At 43.7% G+C, this 19,248-nt stretch overlaps 1 protein-coding gene and 1 long non-coding RNA gene across 6 annotated transcripts in view; one reads left to right on the top strand and one right to left on the bottom strand.

The window, feature by feature from the left end:
* The window catches only part of LOC147573797 (uncharacterized), a 42,247-nt gene extending 30,965 nt beyond the window's left edge, over positions 1-11,282 (bottom strand). For 2 of the 5 annotated variants that reach the window (XR_015244442.1, XR_015244443.1), the window contains exon 1: positions 11,148-11,282. This is a non-coding gene — a long non-coding RNA (uncharacterized LOC147573797). The remainder of the gene's footprint in view (positions 1-11,147) is intronic. The other 3 variants (XR_015244441.1, XR_015244444.1, XR_015244440.1) reach the window with 2 other exon arrangements.
* Positions 11,283-17,305: 6,023 nt separating this feature from the next.
* On the top strand, positions 17,306-18,306 carry LOC147573796 (vomeronasal type-1 receptor 4-like). The gene has a single exon (XM_086688429.1). It carries the CDS (start codon positions 17,321-17,323, stop codon positions 18,269-18,271), a length of 951 nt encoding a protein of 316 aa, XP_086544555.1. The 5' UTR covers positions 17,306-17,320; the 3' UTR covers positions 18,272-18,306.
* The last annotated feature ends 942 nt before the right edge of the window (positions 18,307-19,248 follow it).

The raw sequence follows: 19,248 nt of genomic DNA, 5'->3' as shown, positions 1-19,248 counted from the left end.
CCAGCAAGTAGGGTATGCGGATGCCCCCACCTTGCATTGAATGGTTAGTTTTCTTTCTGAAAAATTTAGATCTACAAAAATTCGATCTACTATTCTTGAGATTCAGCAAACATTACTATTTCATCACATGTTCTTCTTCATTTGACTGAGATTTTTTGCAGGGTGAAGTAAGAATTATTTCATGAATATCTTGACACTCTGCCTCTAATATCTGAACATCTGATCCCTAAGGTCAAGGTTATTTTATCTATCCCCAACAAACTGTCACAATTAACAAATTCACACTGCTGTTATACCATCATTTAATACAGGAGCCATATACACATTTCCCCCAGTGATACAATGAATAAATCTGAGAATACAATGAATGAATGAATCTCAGAAATCTGGGATTCAGTCACGGTACAAATACTACATTTGCTGTTTTGACTTTCCCAGTTCTTAAATATAGACCAGTTACCACTTTTCTGTCTTCAGTGATTCTGACAGTTTTGAAGAATGCACCCATTGATTGAAATGTCCTTAAGTGTGGATTTCTCTGATTGTGTGCCTCAACTTCAGCCTCAGGTACAACACTGGAGTGGAACTTCTACACACAGAGGACAGTGGGAGCTTCAGAGGCCATCACCTCAGAGGCAAAGGCTAGGAGGATTTTCTATTACTGCTGATTAAGTTTGACTATGTAGTTATAACACCATCTACAAGACCTGATCATTTTATTTTTTTAATTTTTTAATGCTTATTTTTGAGAGAGAGAGAGAGAGAGAGAGAGAGAGACAGAGTGCGAGTGGGGGAAGGGCAGAGAGGGAGGGAGACGCAGGGTCCGAAGCAGGCTCCAGGCTGTGAGCTGTCAGCACTGAGCTGGATGTGGGGCTTGAACTCCGAAATTGTGAGATCATGACCTGAGCTGAAGTCAGATGCTTAGCTGAGCCATCCAGACGCCCCCAGACCTGATCATTTTAGCGGTGCTTTTTCCCTGTTCATTAAGTAATTGCTGGAGTGATACTTTAAGATTGCTTGAACAACTTACCTTTTAGTCTAAATATTTTAGCATCAACTGATTTTTTCTGTCTGAATTAATTATCAGATAATGGTTGCAAGTCAGTCATTCTAACATTCTACTATCTTTTATATGTGCATTAATTAGCATTTCTGTGTAAAGAAAGGCTTTCCTTTTACCTTTCACCATTGTTGTTATTACAATAGATTCAAGAATTCCTTCCCATTTGCACTCATATATTAATATATATTTTTCCAGGCTCAAATTATTCCAAATTTGTCCACTGAGATGTTCTTTACCATGGCTACATCCCATCAAGCTTTGTTTGTTATCATTGAGATAAAACATACAGAATGTAAATGCACCATGATTTGAGAGGGCACCCTTTGCAGATTTTCACACATTCGCAATGTTGTGTAACCATCGCCACTACCTACTTCATCCTCCTGCAGGGAAACCTAGCACCCATTAAGGGGTACAGCTGACCCCTGAATAACTCTGGTCTGAAGTGTGTGGGTCCTCTTATGCGTGGAATTTTTACACAAGAGTATTGCACATGTATTTTTCCTTAGGATTTTTCTAATACCATTTTCTTTTGCCTAGCTTACTGTATCATAAGAATATACTATATAATGTATAGAATATACAATATGCATTAACCGGTTGTTTATTATCTGTAACACTTCTGGTCAACACTAGGCATTAGGAATTAAATATTTGGGGAATCAAAACTTACATGAAGATTGTGACTGCACAAGGGATGGGCACCCCGACTTGCACTACAGGCAGCTGTAATTTCTATTTCCTCCTGCCCCCATAATCTAGCATATACTGCAGTTCTTTAGTTTCTGAATCAACAACACATTGAACACTCACCTCATACTCTCCCTTCCCTAGCTCGTATTAAGTCACTTTTTCAAAGAGTCCTCTAATTTCGTTAAATAAAGACATATTTAAAAAAACAGAATCTTGGGAGAGAATCCAAAGTAGTGGAGAAGTAGGGAAACCTGAAGTTCCTTCGTCCCTCAAACACATCAGTGTTGAGACCAGAGGACTTTGAATTCCAAGAGTCCGGCTGCAGAGTGACAGAGACATCTCCAGGGGCCCATGGGGACAACCTGCCGAGCCACAGGTGCACGATTGTGAACTGGGAGAGAGAAAATGGGTGGCATGGGCACAGAGGGGAGGATCCCCTTCTGCGAAGAGACAAAGGGAAGAGAAAGAGAGGCTGTGAAAGGGTAGGACTGTATTTGGACAAGAGAAAAACCACAGACTGGGAATCAAAAAAACAAAACAAAACAAAACAAAACAAAAAACCCCAGAAAAGGATCTAATCTCTAACTGCAGGGCTTCCTCCGGACTGGGGCCTGCTGCCTGGATCACACACCTGGGGAGGAGGGCAGCCAGCCTCCGCGATGGGTTAACTAGTTCAGAGGCACAGTCTGCAGTGGGAGAAAGCGATCCCCTCCCTAGAGTGTTGTGGGAAGAAGGCATAGAGCGGCTGAAAGGACAAAGACTGCCTGCGCCCACCAGCCAGAGGCCATGTATCTGCAGCGCAGAGTGGCAATCCTCCAGAACTGGGGTACACGGAGCGGGACCCCTTAAGACATCGGGGTTTGAATGCCAGTCAAGTGCCAGGCAGGAGTGGGAGTCGGTGGAGCAGGACAAACCGCCTCATTCGTGCCGCCTCACAGTAAGGACGGTCTGAACAGGGTGCTTTGGGACACCCGGTCTGCGGAGGAGGCACTGGGTGTCGCCATTTTTCTCCCCCTCACCGACAAGGAGGGACCTCACGGAAGGGACAGTGGACCCACGGTGGAGGCAGGACCCGCCCACACCAAGCCACGCCCCTCCGCATCTGGTAACTGGGCATCTACTGGAGCCGGATTGACGGGGCCCAACCAGACAGCCCCTCCTCCAGACTCGTGCTGCCACCGTTTCCAAGGCACCCAGCGGTTTTGCATTTTCTGATTTAATTCTTGGGCAATTCTTATTATATACACACACACATATAAATATATATATATGTATACATATATACGTATATACGCACGTATATCTGTATATGTATACGTACATATATGTATACATATACATTTTTTTTCCCCTTCCTTTTCTCCTTCTTATTTCATCCCTTCTCTAGTCTGGTTATTCTGGTTGTTGGTTTGTTTAAGCAGACATATTTAATCCATTCTCTTTACACCTGTTCTATACCTTCTTTATTTCTCTCTCTCTCTCTCTCTCTCTTTGGATTAAGCCATATAATTTCTCTGCCCAGTCAATTTTCTTTTCTTTTTCCCCATCCCTGTCATTTCTCCCTTTGCATGGTATAAGGCCTCTTCTACCACCACCACCACCCCTTTTTTTCCTTCAAAAAATTTTTTCACCCAAGGTTACTTCAATGAACAAATCAAAGCACACCCGGTGGAGGGTCCACAACATCACTACAAGTAGGGAGATAAGGCGACCACAGTCACAACAACAGGGAGCAAGTAACACTCTCCAGAAAAAAACACCTTCTGAAGGGCCAGGCCCTGGACAGTGTACGACCTGTCTTTAATATAGTAGTGCTTGCAGGTGCAGGACACATAACAAGCTTTTAAAGCACATAAGGAACAGAAAACTAGCCAAATGAAGAAACAGAAGAATTCTCCTCAAAAGAAATTCCAGGAAGAAATGACAGCTGAAAAACTGCTCAAAACTAGATATAAACAATATATCTGATCAAGAATTTAGAATAATAGTCATAAGATTAATCACTGGGCTTGAAAAAAGCATAAAATACAGCAGAGAATCTACTACTGCAGAGATTAAGGAACTAAAAAATCGTCATGATGGGGCATCTGGGAGATTCAGTTGGTTAAGTGTCCAATTAGGCCTAGGTCATGATCTCCCTGTTCCCGAGTTTGAGCCCCGCAATGGGCTCTGTGCTGACAGCTCAGAGCCTGGAGCCTGTTTCAGATTCTAGTCTCCCTCTCTCTCTCTCTGCCTCTCCCCCATTCATGCTCTGTCTCTATCTCTCAAAAATAAATATTTAAAAATTAAAAAAAATAATAAAGTCACGATGAATTAAGAAATGGTGTAAATGAGGTGAAAAATAAACTAGATATGGTGACAGCAAGGAATGAAGAGGCAGAGGGGAGAATAAGTGAAATAGAAGATAAGCTTATAGAAAAAGATGAGACTGTGAAAAAGAGATTAAAAACAAAATTCTAGACCACAAGGAGAGAATTAGAGATCTAAGTGATTCAATGAAATGTAATAATATCTAAACCATAGGAGTTCCAGAAGAAGAAGAAGAGACAGAAAGGAGCAGAAGGTTTACTGGAATAAATCATAGCTGAGAACTTCTCCAATCTGGGGAAGGAAACAAACATTGAAGTCCAGGAGGCACAGAGAACTCCCTTCAGACATAACAGGAATTGATCTTCTCCATGACATATCATAGTGAAACTGGCAAAATACAAAGATAAGGTGAGAATTCTGAAAGGAGCTAGGGACAAATGGGCCTTAACCTACAAGGGTAGACACATAAGGGTAGTAGCAAACCTATCTACTGAAACTTGGCAGACCAGAAGGGAGTGGCAGGAAATATTCAGTGTACTGAATACAAAAAATATGCAGTCAAGAATCCTTTATCCAGCAAGGCTGTCATTCAGAATAAAAGGAGAGATAAAGGCCTTCCCAGACAAAAACTGAAGGAGTTCATGACCACTAAACCAGCCCTGTAAGAGATGCTAAGGGGGACTCTGTGAGTGGAACACTGCAAAGACCATAAAGAACAGAGACATCACTACAAGCATGAAACCTACAGATAACACAATGACACTAAATCGGTATCTTTCAATAAGAATGCTGAATGTAAATGGACTAAATGCTCCAATCAAAAGACACAGGGTATCAGAATCAATTAAAAAACCCAAGATCCATCTATTTGCTGTCTACAAGAGATCCATTTTAGAGCTGAGGACACCTTCAGATTGAAAATGAGGGGATAGAGAACCATCTATCATTCTACTGGAAGTCAAAAGGAAGCTGGAATAGTCATACTTGTATCAGTATCAGTATCAGTATCAATACTTACTTAGATTTTAAACTAAAGGCTGTAACAATAGATGAAGAAGGGCATCATATCATAATTACGGGGCCTATCAATCAAGAAGAGCTAACAATTATAAATGTTTATGCACCTAATTCGGCAGTACCCAAATATATAAAACAATCACAAACATAAGCAATCTTACTGATAAGAATACAGTAATTGCAGGTGACTTTAATACTCCACTTGCGGCAATGGACAGATCATCTAGGCAGAAAATCAATAAGGAAACAATGGCCCTGAATGATACACCGGACCAGATGGACTTGACAGATATATTCAGAACTGTTCATCCAAAAGCAGCAGAATACACATTCTTCTCGAGTGCACATGGAACATTTTCCAAGACAGATCACATACTGGATCATAAAACAGCCCTCAATAAATATAAAAGAATTGAGGTCATACCACGCATTTTCAGATCACAATGCTATGACACTTGAAATCAACCACAGGAAAAAGTTTGGAAAACCTCTAAATGCATGGAGGTTAAAGAACATTCTACTGAAGAATGAATGAGTCAACCAGGCAATTAAAGAAGAAATGAAAAAATATACAGAAACAAATGAAAATGAACACAACAGTCCAAACCCTTTGGGATGCAGCAAAGGCAGTCCTGGGAGGAAAATACACTGCAATCCAGGCCGATCTCAAGAAACAAGAAAAATCCCAAATACAAAATTTTACAACACACCTAAAGGAACTAGAAGCAGAACAGCAAAGAAACCCCAAGGCCAGCAGAAGAAGAGAAATAATAAAGATTAGAGCAGAAATAAACAATATAGAACCCAAAACAACAGTAGAACAGATCAATGAAACTAAGAGCAGGCTTTTTGAAAAAACAAACTTGATAGACCCCTAGCCAGACTTCTCGAAAAGAAAAGAGAGAGGACCGAAATAGATAAAACCATGAATGACATTGGACTTATCACAACCAACCCCTCAGAAATACAAGCAATCATCAAGGAATACTATAAAAAATTACATGCCAACAAATTGGACAACCTGGAAGAAATGGATAAATTCCTAGATACCCACACACTACCAAAATCAAACGGGAAGAAACAGAAAATTTGAACAGACCCATAACCAGTGAAGAAACTGAATCGGTTATCAAAAATCTCCCATCAAATAAGAGTCCTGGGCCAGATGGCTTCCCAGGGAAATTCTACCAGAAATTTAAAGCAGAGTTAATTCTTATTCTTCTCAAACTGTTCCAAAAAATAAAAACAGAAGGAAAGCTTCCAGGCTCATTCTACTAAGCCAGCATTACTTTGATTTCCAAACCAGACAGAGACCCCACAAAAAAGGGGAATTACAGGCCAATATCCTTGATGAAGACAGATGCAAAAATTCTCAACAAGATACTAGCAAATCAAAATCAAAAGCATATAAAAAGAATTATTCACCATGATCAAGGGGGATTCATTCCTGGGCTGCAGGGCTGGCTCAATATTTGCAAATCAATGTGATACACTGCATTAATGAAAGAAAGGATAAGAACCATATGATCCTGTCAATCGATGCAGAAAAAGCATTTGACAAAATACAGCATCCTTTCTTAATAAAAGCCCTCAAGAAAGTAGGAATAGAAGGAACTTAACTAAACATCATAAAAACTGCATATCAAAAGCCCAAAGCTAATATCATCATCAATGGGGAAAAACTGACAACCTTCCCCATGAGATCAGGAACATGAGAGGGATGTCCACTCTCACCACTGTTGTTTAACATAGTATTGGAAATCCCAGCCTCAGCAGTCAGACAACAAAATAAAACAAAAGGCACCAAAATTGGCAAAGAAGAAGTCAAACTTTACTTTTTGCACGACATGATACTCTACATAGAAAACCTGAAAGACTCTAACCATAAAGCTGCTAGAACTGACACATGAATTCAACAAAGTTGCAGGGTACAAAATCAATGTAGAGAAAATGGTTGCATTTCTATACACCAATAATGAAGCAACAGAAAGAGAAATCAAGAAATAGATCCCATTTATAATTGCACCAAGAACCATAAAATACATAGGAATAAAACTAGCCAAAGATGTAAAAAGATCTGTATGCTGAAAACTATAGAAAACTTACAAAGTTATTTGAAGACACAAAGAAATGGAAAAACATTCCATGCTCATGGATTGCAAGAATAAGTATTGTTAAAATGTTAATACTATCCAAAGCAATCTACACATTCAATGCAATCCCAATAAAAATTGCACCGCCATTCTTCACAAAGATACAACAAACGATCCTAAAATTTGTATGGATCCAAAAAAGACTCGAAGAGCCAAAGTAATGTTGAAAAAGAAAACCAAAGCAGGAGGCACCACAATCCCAGACTTTAACCTCGATTACAAAGCTGTAATCATCAAGACAGTATGGTATTGGCACAAAAACAGACACATAGACCAATGGAATAAAACAGAGAACCCAGAATTGGACCCACAAATGTACAGCCAACTAATTTTTGACAAAGCAGGAAAGAGGATCCAATGGAAAAAAGACAGTCTGTTTAGCAAATAGTGCTGGGAGAACTGGACAGCAACATGCAGAAGAATGAAACTAGACCACTTTCTTACACTGTATACAAAAATAAACTCAAAATGGATAAAAGACCTAAATGTGAGACAGGAAACCATCAAAAACCTTAGAGGAGAACACAGGCAACAAAGTCTTTGACCTCAGCCGCAGCAATTTCTTGTTCAACACATCTCCAAAGGCAAGGAAATTAAAAGCAAAAATGAACTATTGGGACCTCATCAAGATAAAAAGCTTCTGCAGTGCAGAGGAAATAATCAACAAAACCAGAAGGCAACCAACAGAATGGGAAAAGATATTTGCAAATGGCATATCGGATAAAGGGTTAGTATCCAAAATCTATAAAGAATGTACCAAATTCAACACCCAAAAAACTAAAAAGCCTGTGAAGAAATGGGCAGGAGACATGAATAGATGACACTTTTCCAAAGAAGGCGTCCAGATGGCCAACAGACACATGAAAAGATGCTCAACATCACTCATCATCAGGGAAATACAAATCAAAACGACACTGAGATACCACCTCACGCCAGTCAGAGTGGCTAAAATGAACAAATCAGGAGACTACAGATACTGGAGAGGATGTGGAGAAATGGGAACCCTCTTGCACTGCTGGTGGGAATGCAAACTGGTGCAGCCACTCTGGAAAACAGTGTGGAGGTTCGTCAAAAAATTAAAACTAGAACTACCCTACAAGCCAGCAATAGCACTACTAGGAATTTATCCAAAGGATACAGGAGTGCTGATTCATACGGGCACATGTACCCCAATGTTTATAGCAGTGCTTTCAACAGTAGTCAAATTATGGAAAGAGCCTAAACGTCCATCAACTGATGAATGGATAAAGAAGATGTGGTTTATATATACAATGGAATACTACTTGGCAATGAGAAAGAACGAAACCCTGCCATTTGCAGCAATGTGGATGGAACTGGAGAGTATTATGCTAAGTGAAATAAATCAATCAGAGAAAGACATATATCATATGTTTTCACTCATATATGAAATTTGAGAAACTTAACAGAAGACCATGGGAGAAGGGAAGGGGAAAAAACAGTTTCAAATGGAGAGGGAGGGAAACCATAAGAGACTCTTAAATACAGAGAACAGGGGCGCCTGGGTGGCGCAGTCGGTTAAGCGTCCGACTTCAGCCAGGTCACGATCTCAACGATCTCGTGGGATCTCGCGATCTCGCGGTCCGTGAGTTCGAGCCCCGCGTCAGGCTCTGGGCTGATGGCTCGGAGCCTGGAGCCTGTTTCCGATTCTGGGTCTCCCTCTCTCTCTGCCCCTCCCCCGTTCATGCTCTGTCTCTGTCTGTCCCATAAATAAATAAAAAAACGTTGAAAAAAAAATTTAAAAAAAATACAGAGAACAAACTGAGGGTGGATGGGGGGTAGGGGAGAGGGGAAAATGGGTGATGGGCACTGAGCAGGGCATTTGTTGGGATGAGCACTGGGTGTTGCATGTAAGCGATGAACCATGGGAATCTACCCTAAAATCAAGAGCACACTGTATAACACTGTCTGTTAGTCAACTTGACAAATTATATTAAAAACAAAACAATTTCACACTGGAATTTCCAGCTGCAATTCAACCTCACAGGTTTCATCCTTTCTTCCACAAATTCCACGCTTCTATCTTCCTCCCCGCCCCCCCACCCCGAGAATGAGAAGTTTATAGAAGAAAAATCATCAGATTTTGGACCATTGTTTCTCAACCCTGGCAATACTGACCTTTGACCCAGATACTTCTCTGTGGTGGAGCTGGCCTGCGCAGAGTAGGATGTTTACCAGTATCTCTAATTGCACTCCCTATGTGGCAAAGCAACCTACGCCTCACTCGTGCCAAGAAATAAAGATCACTGAATATGGCCAAACGATCACAGAGGAGGAGGGGGCCAAATTGTCCCTAGTCAAGAACCAATGTTGTATAATGCTAAACGTCTCTATAAATCACTTAATGAAAACTTTTGGAAAAGGACCATTAAATTGTGCTATTCTGACAATCTAAATATTCAACCTACCTTATTCTTAGAGGGATGATTTAACTACAATGCTTTGTAGAGAATGAACACATTACCATATATAACATTTGAAAGAGGTAGAATGTAATTAAAAGTATCTGAGAACAAAAATGATTTATACTTTTAAACTTGATCTTAACCGATACACTTTATTAACACGAGAAACTATCACTACATGAGGAAAAAACCGCCTGTGGTCCTATAGCCCAGTGAAATCAACGCTTAACCGTTTGTTGTGAATATATAACAGCTTAGGATACATATATTGCACTCAAAAGGTGACAATAAGCTGACACTCTCTAAAGGCTGTGTTATAACCGCTTTTATTTATATGGGTTAAAGATATCTTTGTATGTCATCGAATATACATTTCAGGTAACAGTTCCAAAGGCTTCAGTCCCTTACACACATAATTCAAACATCTATCGTTGCCCGTTTAAAATACTTCCACTTGTTCGTGTTCAAACAAATCTGGGATGAAACTACCTTCACGTGTGCGCTGCGAGAATCTCTGAGACAAATCCGACCGGGAGAAGAATCGGCGGGCAACGTGGAGTGCAATTCTCAAGACTTATGCCGGGACATCGCGCCACTCCTCCAGAAGCACGCGGGTCCAGGTGAAGACACGAGTCAAGCGAGGTGGCCGCGTGGAGGCCCTGGAGGTCCGGCCTCTGCACATGGCTGGCAGCTCGGCTCTCCTCCGGCGGCGTCTGGGCCCGAGCGCTTGCACTTGCCACGTGGATCACGAGTGCTAGAAGCGGCGTGCTCGGTGCTCGGCCCACACTTGCGCCGGCGCCTGGACACCGGGCTGGCTCAGCCCGGCACACAACCAGACCGCAGCTGAGGAGGCCTCCCAACAGTGCTGGTCCTGCTACACGCGCCCCCTCACCCACCTCGCATTATGCCCAAGTCTCCGGCCCATCCTGCCCCCGTCACGCTCAGGACCTCCAGTCCACACCTGATCCCCCAACATCTGGACCCCTCGACCACCCCCACAAGATCATTCCAACCCAAGCTCACTGACCAGGGCTCATATTCCGCTCTACCTGCAGCCACAAACGGAAGCACAAAACCCATCTTGGCACTAACACGCGCTCTCTCCTCTCCAGGTGGGTCCTGCAACTCGCTCATTCCACTCCCTTGCAGCCCAGGACCTCGTGCGTGCGCACCAAAGGGCGAACATCGCAACTCCCCTCAGCCCCACCCCCACCCGGGAACCCAAATCCTTCCTCCATTCCAACCTAGACGCCCTCGAGGGCAGCACCGGGTACTGGGACCCGTCACCGAAGACACACGGTTAAAAGCGCCACCAGCCTCTAGTGCGAATCTGTCCCTCTCACGCGACCCTGACACACGCCTGTCGCGGGCAGGCTCCGGGCAGCCGTGAGCCCAGAGCCGAGCTGCCCTCAGCACGCGGTCCCGTCCCTCCCTGGGGCCCGCAAGCACCCCCAGGCCACCGCCAGCCCACACTCCCTGAGAACTAACCTTCCAGGAGGAGAAGCCGCAGCTCTGAGCCAGGTCCTCACCTGGAAGAGCCAAGGGCGTCTGCTGGAGCTCAACGGTCACCTGACCCTGCCGGACATGCGCGCAGGCGCAACGAGGCCGTAGCCACGCCCACACGCCCATCCCAGAGCTCGCGCCTGCGCAGAGGCCGCCCAAGATGGCTAACCCCCCTCCTGGGACCTGCCACGTGCAACTGCGCGCTCAGGCTTCCCTGGAGGGTCCTCAGACTTTCCCTCTAGCAGCCCCTCCGTCCCCACGGGAATCACCTGTGCTGGTTCCGTTCCTTCCTCTTCATTTGCTACATGTGAGGAACCCACAGCATCTGTGTTGAGATGGGACGTTAGCGAGTAAGAGGGTCAGGTGTGCTCTGCTTGCTCTCTCTAGTGCTACCGAAAGGGGGATTGGGTGGGGGGATGCTGTGGGAACAGAGTTCTGGGGAGAGAAGCAGCAGCACCACCAGAGACTCTGTTGAAAATGCTAATTCATCGGCCGGACCGCAGCTGTATCTCAATCTCTTAGAGTAGGGTTCTCCTGTAGACTCTGTTTCAACACAAATGCAGGAGATTCACATACACACAATACTTTGAGAGGCAGTGTTTGGCAAAGTGGTTGTCATTGTTGGCTTCCCCTGACGATCACCTGGGAAGTAAGTGTTAACAACTATCATATCCTGTGCCCACTTCCTGCTCGTATATAGCCATCCTATCACTGTGTCCTCTCTTGGTGGAAGGGTTCAATGAAAGCTCTGGGGTCATTTTTACAAGGTCAATGTTCTCATTCAGGAGAGCTCACCCTCATCACCACAAGGCCCCTTCTCCAAATGCTGGGGATTCGGTTTCACCATGGGATTAAGGGTGGGGGTGGGAGTTGGAAGAATACACATATAGTCACTTGCACTGCTATAAATACTTAGCAGATATTTAAAAACAAGGCACAAATTTATTTTCATAACAGTTCTTAGATGAAAACCATTTGGGTCTTGGCTGGGTACTCTGATTACAATGTCGCCTTCTAAATCAAGGTGTCAATCAGCTTGGACTTCCTTCTCCAGATCCTACGTAATGTTCCACTTCTATCATCTTTTAGGTCGTTAGCACAATTAATTGCCATCTTGTGGTTTCCACATGTGCCCACCTACACTTAGGCTCAAAGACAGCAACAGTCCTTATGCTTCAAATCTCTGATTTCCTCTTGTATCTAATATCTCTGGATTCTCTCTCTCTTTAAGGATCTTGGAATTACTCTGGATCCAGCAGATCATCTAGGATAACATAGGTGCTTAAAGGTAATTTCATTAGTAACCTTAAATCCTCCAAATCCATCTTACTTGGTATCATAACAAAGCCAGGAGAGTCACCCTCCAATTGGACATCTGCCTGTAATTATTATGAAATCAGTGGAAATTGTGTAAAAAAATTTTTTTTAGAATTATCAATACATTCACAACTCTCTCCCCTCTGGTTCCCTTTTCATATGGTTTCTTAGAATGAAAAAACACGGGTGAATTTCTCTCCAATTTTCAGGTATCCTAAAAGCTTAAGTGTTCTTAAAGCTCATATTGTTAAAACAAAGGGTTAGGTCTTAGAAATATCACAATACCTAAAAGAATCTTCATCAGATCAATGTTGGGGCATAAAATGTCCTTGACCCATAACAGTTCTTCAACAGAGATGCAGAGTTTGGGATGAGACAGCTCTTTCCCCCACTTGCAACTCTGGATACCAGTAAAAGCCTCTCCAGCCTGACCGACCAGTCACATCCTGCACCTGATTTCCCAAGGAATGGCTGAGATTTGCTACCCAAAACTGCACCTTCCCTCCTGTACTGTATGCTCTAGTTCATGACGTGGGGGCACGTTTTAATTGAGCAAGAGTTTTGCCTCCTGAGCTGAAATTAGGAACTATCCATGACACTTGATATTTGCCCGTAAATCGAGAATTAACGGATGGGTGTCAAGCAGTGACCTCCAATCTGCCTTGTGCCACTCGCACCCTCCCAGTTCCCTGGCTCCCCTTCCCCACCGTATGCTCCTCTCCCACCAGGGTCCTCATGCCCCCACCCTGGGAGCCCCAGTCACCTGCTAAACCTCCACACATCCCTCACCTGGACTCAGCCCTAGGAGACTTCTGCATCCCACTCCAACCTCCTTCCCGTCACCTTTTTGACATCTGTCTCTAGGTGACCGCTATTCCAGGGACTCCAGTGCCACCCTCCTTGCCTTCTATCACCCCCAGGACCGGTGAGGTCCCGCCCTTTCTTTGTCTTGCCGAAATTCCACTCCCAATACCAGTATCTCACCCGTTTCCTGGGTCCTCTACACCCACACCTTGCGGTGCCCCAGCCTCCACTCCTGCAGGAATCCAATCCGCACCCACATGCATTACTCCATCCCGATCTCCTCTGACCCTTTCTCCTGGATTCCCTCACTGCCCACTACCCTCACTGGCCCCCTGAACGCCCTCTGCCTCTTTTGCCTTGTTCAAGGTCTCCTCCAGGGTTCCTCTCCTCTTCAGACATTCTCTGTTGCCTTGGGCCACGCTGCCCTCCTCCAAAGCACACCCGCCCCACACTTTTTCCCTTCATCCTCCCACCATTATTTTCACCACTCCAAGCCACTGTCTTGTGTGTCTCGTACCCACACCGACCATTAACATCTTCCCTACGAAGTGTCCGCTTCCATTATCCCCTTCCACCCCATGACACTCTGCACCTCTTTTTCCCAAGATCCCAGTGTGCCTCATACCGATCACTTCCCAGCACACTATGTCTCCACGTACCAGCAAACGTGGCAACTCCCCTGTGGCATTGAGCACACGTTTGTCTTTTATCCCTCTACCTTGTTTCTTCTCCTGCGCTATTTTCTTCCCTCCCCCCAGGACCTCTGCACCATGTTGTCTCTATGTTCTTCTTTCCTATGCCCTCTCTCTCACCTGCTCTGTCACACACCCATGCACTGCCACTCCCCCCACACCCCAACATCCCCACCACACATCCGACTTAGAGCGGTGATGCTCAAAGCCATTTTTAAGACTGTATATTGTATATATTCTCCGTATGGGTAGTTTAGGGCTTGAAAGCATTACAAATGATGATAAAGGCCTCCAGACAGCCCAGAAGTCTGGAGGTACTCCTCTTTTTCTGCATTTGAACGTTTCATCAAGACACACACACCCACGATGAAAGCGTATGTTGATTTTATCAAACTGATTGTGAACTGTGAGTTAGTGTGAAGGTGTGGTGAATATAAATGTCAATGGGGGTGAGTTTCTAAGTGTTTAGGATGTGCCTGAATACTTGTGAATTTCAATTACAGTTGTGAGTACACGAATGACCACGTATGGGTCTAATAGTATGTGAGTATATGTGAGGTTGGGTGGATATACACGTGTGTTTGCGGATGTATGTAAGTGTGTAAACCATAAACGTTTGTGTGCAGTCTGAGTTGCCCATCATTATGGCTCTGACTTGAAAATGGCTAGTAATTGCACAAGGAACTTCAACAGTGGAATTGTCTGCAGGGAAAACCACAGGATCTGTTTCAACTCCTACTTTGTGTTTCTTCTTACCAAAGCAGTAAGTGCTCATTACTGAAAATTCAAGGGGGGGCGGGGGGAAGCGTACAGAACTGTTGGAGCTCTTTGATCCTCTTGAATTAAGTAACTGAGGATGGGCTCATCCAACATTTATGGGTTGGGAGAAACTTCTGGTTAAGCCATCTGATCCTACTGCTTTAGTCTGTGAGAAGAGACTCTTAGAAACTTCTCTCTTTCCTCTCTGGGTATTGTCCAGTCTTTAATTCTTATCAATGGGGTCAATAATGCTAAAACCAATTTTCCTACACAATCTTCAAATTAATTGGCACTGAATCATTCAAACATGTCATATTAACTTTGTGTGAAATGAATCCTATAGTGAGTTATTTACATCATGTTCTTCCTTTTGCTTGTATCTCTGCATATTCTTCCCAAGTATTTTGTCTCATTCTGTTTCTCTACTAATAACCTTACCTGATGTTCCTTTCAGTAGCCTGAGGATTAGGAAAGTACTAGTTTCTGGGTAGAGGAACCTCTCTGGGAAGTGAAGAACCCAGGGAGATACACATCCTTCCCCACTAATCCCTCACGTGTCAGAACACACTATTTCCTGCCGTGCTTAACAGGAGACACGTCTACCTACAGGGATCGAGGGGGAAAAAAACAAGCCTCCCACAAATAGTCTCCTACAAGGTTCTAACCAGAAAGTCATAATTGTTCATCATAATTAACACATGAGAGAAAAGTTTCAGGAACATCTTCAGCTCCCAAACCTGTATTCCCAGTGCAGCTGTAAATGAAATAATTGCAGTGGTGAGACAGGTGACCTCACAGAATCACAAACCTATATCTCAGGGTCTGGCTGGCCCCTCCCACTGGCTGCTGTGCCCTTCACATGGAGCCCCTCAGGCAGCAGGAAGGAGTTGGTGAGGATCCATTTCAGTCTAAGAGGCGGTGTCTGTATCAAGAGTCTGGGTGAGTGATCCTATCAGAAAAGGGTGCTATTCTGTGGATTACCTAATTCACTGTGAAAGCCATGCAGGAATGTGCAATATTTCTGAGGTTTGAGCTGAGCTAGTTAAGAGGATGTGGGGTCCTAGACCTTCACCTGTCCCTGATGGCTCTTAATTCAGTGAAGTTAAACTTCGCTCAGTGTGATTCCTGGTGTTCAGTGCAAGTAATAATATACACTGATTTTTAAGTCCTTAAGAAATGAATTTTGAAATCTATCTCCTGCTCTAACATTATAGGAATTATAGGCTAAATTTTCAGGGTTACTGGATGTGCAACTCTCACAGCTCCATGGTTGTAGTGAAATGTATGAAGAATTTACAGGAATCTTCTGATCCTGTGCAGAACGTGTATCCAAATGGTAATGTCTTGAATTGAAAGTTTTCCTGTAACCTTGGATGTAGCACACAATCATGGGGACAGTAACTGAGTCCCCATGGAAGACATCATCATCTGTTGATCACAGTGAAACTATACTCATTCTGAAAGTTAGGAAATGAACAGGTAAGGGACAGTTGACATAAAAACGGTGATTTTCAGACAGCAGCTTTCAGGTTCATATCATGTTCTTTCCAGGTGTTTAAAAATTACTCTACCATCAATACAAAAACCGAGTATTTTGAATCCTAAACTGTGTAAGATACATGCCTTACAGAGGTCATTTTACAGTGATGCGTTTAATATTTCACAAATCTTAGTTCATTGCTAATAGTTTTCCTTAATTCACGTAAGTACTCACTAATAAGTACATAGTGTATCACTCGAAATTAAGGATAACTTAGAGTCTGCCTTACACCATTTTATCATGCATCCGTGTTTCATGTGCCAAAGTTTATGGGATTGTTGTGATAATTCAGCAATTGCAGTGTAATGCCATTACACTTGTGTTCCTCACATAAAAGCACATGAGTCTTTCTGTTGCCATCTTGCATCTACTACATATAACTGCAGGTTCCTGCAGTATGCTATTGCCAGAGCGCATGCACGTTCACCAAGGTATTCAAGGCTTACCCATAATTGATATTATCCTGTGGAATAAAGTTTTACAAATTAATGGAAACTTGTTGTGATGAAAATTATACAATACGCCCTACTCTGAAGTTAACCACAAGGTGTCAAATCAGAAGGAGCCATGGATCTGATTCCTGGATGGACACAGCTAACTAGCCGTCTAGCAGACCGTGGGGGCTCAGTGCACTATCACGGTTTCCAGCCCAACCGGTTCCCAGTCCCCACGCAGCCTGAAGGAGCAGATTTGAACAGATCCTTAACCTCTCTGTGTGTCTGTTCTGTTCATCTTTTAATTACAGCCACAGTAATGCCGACCTCATAGATGTATGGAGCATGAAGAAGTTCTCACGTGAGTGCCTTCACAGGACTGACCTTCACAGGAGTGATTTTACATTATAAGGGCTCTCGAAAAGTTCTACATTCAGCCCTCGGAAAGCAACTATGAAAAGAAAACTGTAAGTAGGTGTTTCCAAGTGGCAAGGATTGGAAAGCAGAACATAGTGGATTTCAGCTGACGTGATATATGTGGCCCACACCTCATATTCCCATGCAGGAAATTCTAGCCCCGAAGGCAACGGTCAGTGACTGGGACCAGAGAGAATGGCCAAATGGGATCTGGCCATCGGCCTGATCTTCTTAACACAGACTACCGTTGGAATCCTGGGCAATTTCTCACTTCTTTGTCATTATATCATCCTTTCCTTCACTGAGTACAGGTGGAGGTCCACAGATTTCATTCATAAGCACCTGATTGTAGCCAACTTCTTAGCCCTACTCTGCAAAGGAGTCCCCCAGACCGTGGCAGCATTTGGGCGGAAACATTTCCTCAGTGACATTGGATGCAAACTTCTTTCCCTTCTTCACAGAGTGGGGAGGGGAGTGTCCATTGGTAGCATCTGCATCTTGAGCGTCTACCAGGCCATCACCATCAGCCCTGGGAACTCCAGGTGGGCAGAGCTTAAAGTTAAAGCGCCCAAATACCTTTCCCCCTCTATTTTCCTGTGTTGGGTCCTGCAAATGCTGGTGAATATCATTTTCCCTATATACTTAATGAGAACATTGAGTGATAAGAACGTCACAGACAGAAAGGATTTTGGATACTGTTCTTCGGTTCGTCATGACAAAACTAGTGACTCACTGTATGGACTGTTGTTATCATTCCCCGATGTGTTATGTCTGGGGCTCATGCTCTGGGCCAGCAGCTCCATGGTTTTCCTTCTGTACAGGCACAAGAAGCAGGTCCAACATATTCGAAGAACCAATGCTTCTTCTGCATCCTCCCCGGAGTCCAGAGCCACCAAAACCATCCTTCTCCTGGTGAGCACCTTTGTCTATTTTTACACCCTCTCCTCCATTTTTCAAGTTGTTTTGACTGCTTTTGATAATCCCAGCTCGATCCTCATAAATGTCACTGCAGTCATGTCTGTGTGTTTCCCATCTGTCAGTCCGTTTCTGCTCATGAGCCACAACTCCAAGGTACCCAAGGTACCCAGGCTCTGGTTTGCCTGGAGCAGGAATATAAGATCTCCTTGTCTTCAGAAAAACATGTAGACTGTATGTACTTCTACAACATACAGTTGCCAATTCACTCACCCCCCTCACAGTCCTAAAAAATTTTTATGAGTTTTTCTCTCTCTCACAAGAGAGGTGCAGCCTGCAGCAGACGGGGGTTTCTGGGGGTCTGATGGTATCTGTGCATTGATGTCTGTGCTGCGTACAGAAATGTGATCGGTGTGCGTCGTGTCGTTGACCTGTGTGTACTGTATTACTGTATCTGTAAAATTTTAAAATACACATCACCAATAAAATCATGAGCTATTGTGAGATTTATGCATAATGCCTTTACATGGTCAAGAAGGAGTTTAAATGTATTGACAAAAAGGACTCTGTGATTAGTTTTTCGAATCATGCTGAAATTTCTAGGTTGACACCTAACAAATACTAAGTGTGCACTTCCAAAGAAAGGGGGTCAAATGTATACATGTTTTTAAATGTTTTGTCAAGACCTACAGGATCGAAGTAGGGTGTAAGAATAAAGTCAAAAATAAGAATTGAGGTACAAAACTGAAAAATACATTTTATGGAATTGAAAACAAAACAACTTGGCACAGCAATATTCATACCAGGTAACATATACTTCATGGTTTGCCTTTATTATGATTGTCAAAAATGAGGAAACTCTGATAAATGGTCACAGCAAAGAAGAGCAGGAGGAGACATGACCACCAAATATAAAATTTCATCACATACCTGATGCGTTCTCTGTTGACAAGTTAGAGGCCTCAGTCTCAATCAGACAGAGGCCCTGTCTCACGCGCTGTCACCTCTGTGCCAGTAGGGGTGGCTGACATAACCCACCCAATTCAGAGTCCGGTCTCCCAGTGAAAGGTCACCGGCACCATAGGGCAGGGTCACAGGGCTCAGTCCCTCCATCCAGCAGTGATGGAAAAACCCTTGTTTCTTTGGCTTCCCAGCACGTAAAAGGAAGCCCAGCCCTTCCTGGACTCCTGGAGTATTGGGGACAGCAC

This window comes from Puma concolor, chromosome E2, assembly GCF_028749965.1.
Source record: "Puma concolor isolate L17-30 chromosome E2, mPumCon1.1.hap2, whole genome shotgun sequence".
In the NCBI taxonomy this organism is placed as follows: Eukaryota; Metazoa; Chordata; class Mammalia; order Carnivora; family Felidae; genus Puma; species Puma concolor.
This window is presented reverse-complemented; position numbering and strand designations above follow the sequence as displayed.

What these genes read in the sequence shown, in the direction of transcription:
- LOC147573796 (XM_086688429.1), top strand. Translation starts at nt 17,321, where the DNA reads ATGGCCAAATGGGATCTGGCCATCGGCCTGATCTTCTTAACACAGACT.